At 43.4% G+C, this 5,528-nt stretch overlaps 1 protein-coding gene across 1 annotated transcript; it reads right to left on the bottom strand.

The window, feature by feature from the left end:
* Positions 1–1,949: 1,949 nt before the first annotated feature.
* LOC102438811 (isocitrate dehydrogenase [NADP] cytoplasmic-like) lies at positions 1,950–5,487 on the bottom strand. The gene is made up of 3 exons (XM_006108520.3): positions 5,057–5,487; positions 4,380–4,542; positions 1,950–2,887 (listed from the first exon to the last, which is right to left on the bottom strand). The coding sequence occupies exons 1-3, from the start codon at positions 5,235–5,237 to the stop codon at positions 2,797–2,799; spliced, it is 435 nt and encodes a 144-aa protein (XP_006108582.1). The 5' UTR covers positions 5,238–5,487; the 3' UTR covers positions 1,950–2,796.
* Positions 5,488–5,528: the final 41 nt, after the last annotated feature.

The following is a 5,528-nucleotide window of genomic DNA, read 5'->3' on the forward strand; positions in this document are numbered from 1 at the left end:
TGTTTCAGACACAAGGAGACTTCAGAGATATAGACAACTAAATGCAACACATGACTCTAGATTGGGTCTTGGAAGAGAAGCTGTAGAGATGATTGGAGTAGCTGTAATGTGAATAGGAACTATATTGTGGTGTATGAATTCAATTTCCTCATTCTGATAACTATATTATGGTCATATGAGAGAATGTCATTATCATTCTTGGGAAATACACACTGGATTACCTAGGGGTAAAGGGTACACTGTCTTCAAATTACTCTGAAATGGTTCGGAGGGGGGGGGGGAGGTGTGTGTGTATGAAGAGAGGAACAGAAAAGAACATAGCAATGGTGTAACAGTTTAAAAAATTGATAAAGGATTTCTCCATACTATTCTTACAATTTTTCTGTAAATTTAAAATAATGAATTTAATGTTACAGACAATGCTGCAATGTTTGCAAAATTCACCTCTTTCATAGTCTAAGATACCATCCAAAGTCAGTTGTTCAAGTTTCTGGTCCCAGAGGAATTAACAATTTGGATGCTACATTCTCCCTAATATTAAAAATAGGAACTATGAAATAGAACCTCTAAGAGGGAGGTGATAAAAGTACAAATTTTAAATCAGTATTTATCTAAATACTAACTTCCTTAATATTTTTCTATTAGTTCCTAATCTTATCTCCTTCTTAACAGGAAGAGACAAGGCCCTTAATTTGGGGGAAATTCTTATTATAGAAATATTCAAATGGAGGATGGGAAATCACCTGTCAGGAGCATCTCAGGATTGTATGTATTAGGCAAAGTACAGCAAAGCTGTGATTCTAACTTCTAAGATTAAATTTTAAATATTGTTAAAAATTCCACTTAAGGAAGAGTGCTGGCAATTTAGAGAATTTCCAAGTCCAGAACTCTCTTCTCTGTCCCCAGATCCTGCTGTCTTCAGGGATGTGCTGAGCATCAGTCATTTTCCGGGTCAACAACTCTGATCCCGATGCTGTTACAAAATAAACCATCCGTCTCTGGGTGCATTGGTCAGCATCTGTTCATTTGCTGATCATCTTAGAACATTGGTTGTTGGGAAAATGCTAAATCCGATATTGGGGCAGGGCTTTGCTGCCACAGATACTCATCTGATCAACTCCCAGAGCATTTGTGAGTGCTAAACGGCCTACCCAAGGATCACCCAATCCAATGCAGTCATTTTGTTCCATGTGATGCTTTCTTCTTCCAATACAACCTGAAAATGTGCTCAACTATCAGAATCCCTGGGTTCTAGGCCAGAACAGCCACTGATGTGTTGTGGAAGCTGGACCAGAGCCTCTCACTGCCTCAACTTCCTTCCCCAGAATACACCGATACTGCTGGGTGCGGACCAGCCTTTCTCCAGGCCTGCAGCTGGACACGGGAAACCGGACTTGTTCCCTTCTCGCCATCCCATCTCCTGGGACCCACCAGTCCCCACCGATTCAATTTTCTTTTCTCAGGATCCACCCCATTCTCTCCATTCTCAGGGCCACTGTGAGTTCAGTTTGGATCTTCATCATTTCCCACCTGAAATACTACAATAGCCTCTCGTTCACTGGTCTTCCTTCCTCAACCACTCCCCTCTCCCTCCCTCCACCACTGTTCCTTCTTCAGAAAAGCTGCCCAGAGGGCTATTTTTCAAGATGAAAATCGGATCATGCCCCTCCCTTCTTAAGCCTTCCCTGGCTCCCTGTTAACTTACACAATGATACCATAACTTAGCATGTGCGTAGGTTTGACTCCCTAATATTCCCATTACCCCTTTTGTCCTATCTTTGACCTTCTTTCCTTTTCACTGTAGGAACCACATCTGACTGTCTGTTTACTTATCTCTTTCCCCCCACAGTAAAATGGATAAGGGCAGAGATTTTCAAAATCAAATTCCTACGGCTAGGACCTGGCATGGTGCCTGGCAACTAAAGTACACTCGAGAAATAGAAACCCGATTGGTCATTAGCACTTAATTTTAATCAAGATTAACAGTTCAGAGGAAGAACAGACTAGAATAGTGTTTACAATCAACTTCTGAAAAATCACATTTATAGAAAGGAAATAAAACAGGCCAGAAATCCCCAAAAGGTGCTGCTCGTATTATTGCACTTGAATGAAAGGCGCTGTTCGGGGCAGCATGACGCGTAGGCCCCACAGGCCAGGAGGAGGAGACAAGCACAGAGGACAAGCCCCCAGGGAGTATTACTCTGGATTCCGAACTCTCCAGCGGCCTCAGAAACATTTAACACTTCGAAACATTCCGTTGGAGCTCTTTACACAAGTGACTGCTGTGTCTTCAACACGCTGTAGTTGCACCCACGCTCTTCGTTACAATTCTTGTGCAAGTTTAAGGTGCGGTTGGACCTCACATGGTGGGACACCTGTTACACCAACAGCACCCGGAGCCCAGGCCATGGTGAGTGGGGTAGGGAGTGAATTTCGACTTTACACACTTTAGGGACCAAAACTGTGGCTATCATTTACTTTTCAAGCACTCTTCATTTTGGTCATTTATTTTGGAACATGAGAAAAAGTGACAGGGTATGTATGAACAGCACTAAAGTAATTCCTAAGCTATTAGTAGAAAATAAAATTTAAAGTTACAAAGTCCCAGCCACATTCTTGAAGTGGCATTAACAGTATGTATAAGAAAAAGGCTGTAAACTTATAGAAAAGATAAACTCTGACTTCTAAACAAATTACAAAATTGATTTTGCCCTTCCCTTGAGTGTTATACAGAAAAATGTAAACCAGTGGACTAGTTACCAAAAAACACTTGTCCTCCTAAGCCGAGGAGCGACCTTAAAGTTTGGCCTGAGCTAGTTTTATCTTCAAGTTTTCTCCGAGTTTGTCCATGAACTCAAACGTATTCAAGTAGTCAGAACGCTGCACGCTGATAGAGGGAGAAAAAGAAAAGACAATTTAGTCTCTGATCTGTAGCAGGCAGAGGAAACGTCCTAGGAATGCTAAAGCAGCATTCTGTTTACTTCTAGAAGAAAACGGATTAACGCTAATAAGCTACAAGTTTGGGGCTGATGACGGCAATCCAGGCTACAGGCAGCTTGCGTCTGGGCCACACACACGTTCTCAGGAGATTCCTGCCATGTGGCTCTGAGGGGAAACTATCACAGAGCTTTAGTTCAGACTAATGCCTGGGAGAATGAAACCATTTGGGGCATGCCATGCTTTTACCCACATCCCCACAAACTGTCGTATGTCCTTTAAAAAAAGTTTTAATGATCTTATTTCTGTGTCTTACTTAAAAACAAAAAGAAGAGCCTGGCTGGTGTGGCTCAGTGGTTGAGTGTCAACCTATGAATCAGGAGGTTGCAGTTTGATTCCTGGTCAGGACACATGTCCGGATTGTGGGCTTGGTCCCCAGTGGGGGGCATGCAGGAGGCAGCCAATCAATGGTTCTCTCTCATCATTGATGTTTCTCTTTCTTTCTCCCTCTCCCTTCCTCTCTCTGAAATCAATAAAAACATATTAAAAAAAAAAACACCCAAAAATAAACACAAAAAGACAACAAAATCCTGCTGATAGGTGCCTATTCAAATAGGCTACAAAGGTACCATTCCAATAAGGACATGTCAAGAGCTGTACTTTTGCTGCAACTTTAAGATAAGAAAGACGTAGTGACCAAGTCAATCCTGGGGCGCACTGACCCTAACTGAGATCTCTGAAGACACACAGCTGGGACATGGGATTGATGTTAAACTCAGTGTTTCCGGAGGTGAATCAGAGTAAACAACTCTGACTTTGAGGGCAAAGTCTCTGATTAGCAGCTAATCCAGCTGGGATACGGGTTACCATGATCTCAGAGAAATCCTGGGCAATACATGGGCCTCGACGTGTGACTGCTGGTTGCAGATACTTAAGGAAGAGACTGACCAGCTCGGCATCTAACGCCTGTGCTGCTTACTGTTCTCCTCTGCAAAGTGGAAAAATAGAGGGTGGACTGAAATAGCCTCAGGGGTCCCTTTGTTTCTGTCTACAATTTTCTTTTTAAATTAAATGGAACCTTGCCACCCAATGGCTGTCCACTGGATCAGGGGTCTGCAGACTACACTGGCCCATGGACCCAATCCAGGCCGCAGCCTAGTTTTGTACATAGTTTGATTGAAACGCTGCCACACCCATTCTAGAGGCTAATTATCTGCGACTGCTCTCAGCCCACAAAGTTCAGTAGCTGCTTAGCTTTGAAAAAGCTGTATATTCACAAAGCCTGAAATGTTTACTGTCTGACAATTTATAGACAGTGTCTGCTGAGCCCTGAACTAGATGATGAGCAATGAATTCATATACTTCCCCAAAGCACTGATGTTTTGAGCCCAGGGAGGGTAAGCGGTCATTTGACCACAGAGCTCACGGCGTCTTACACTTACTTGGGCAAACCTTTAATACAAGCAGCCAAGTCCTTGGTCATGAAGCCAGCCTCGATGGTCTCCACACAGACGTCTTCCAAAGCCTTTGCAAAGAAGCCGAGCTCTTTGTTGTTATCGAGCTTGGCTCTGTGGGCTAACCCCCTGGTCCAGGCAAAAATGGAAGCTGAGAGGACAAAAAACAAGCACACACACTTCAATCATACCAGCCAGACATATTCCCAATGTGTCAGTTCCCAAAGATAGAAGTGGGGTTTTTTTTGTTTTTTAAATTTAGGTGACTGACTTCATCAGATGCTCTCCTCAAGCACTCTAAATTTTAGGAGAGTTAGAAATATTTTACTGAATAGAAACTTTTAAAAATCTGCATGGTTAGAAGGATCTATTTGTGTGGCTCTTAGATTCTTAGCCATATGTGACATTTCAATGCACCAAAGGAAAAGGAAAATGCTGTTGATAACATTCTCCTCTATGATATGTACTGTCCCTCCAAGTGAAAAAGCATATTTTGCATATATTTTAAGAAGCATGTTAAAACAGCTCCCGTTAGGGGAACAGGTCAGCCGTGTGGTGGTAATTTTACACACAAAGCATCTGGCAGCCAAAGGAACACGTCGGAGTCCCTTTTGGATCTCCACTCTCTGGCTGGATGTCAGTATAGCAGTTATTCACTCTCTCACCAATGGGATTGGTAGATGTCTCCTGCCCCTTCTGGTGCATGCGGTAGTGACGCGTTACAGTCCCGTGGGCAGCCTCTGCTTCCACCGTCTTGCCGTCTGGACAAATCAGCACGCTGGTCATCATGCCCAGAGAGCCATAACCTGTAAGTGGCAGAGCATGAAGTACTGGCTTCAACTGCATGGAGAGCCCCGGGTCGCTCAGGGATGAGAGCAAATGACTTCATCTTCACGGCTCCCGGGAAGCCAAACAGACACCATAGTCCTTTTCCCACACTTACTGATCTCGGGGGACTCAGGGTCTGACTGCCTGCATTCCACCCTAGTTCTGTGACTTCCTAGCTACTGTGGCTCAGTTTTCTAACCTATAAAATGGGAATAATAAAACACCTACTTAATCGGCTTGTTGTACGAATTAGATGAATACACGTATGTGCAGGAGTAAACACAAAATTTATTTGTTCCTTAGGATGGC

The sequence above is a fragment of the Myotis lucifugus genome, unplaced genomic scaffold, assembly GCF_000147115.1.
Source record: "Myotis lucifugus unplaced genomic scaffold, Myoluc2.0 scaffold_2562, whole genome shotgun sequence".
In the NCBI taxonomy this organism is placed as follows: Eukaryota; Metazoa; Chordata; class Mammalia; order Chiroptera; family Vespertilionidae; genus Myotis; species Myotis lucifugus.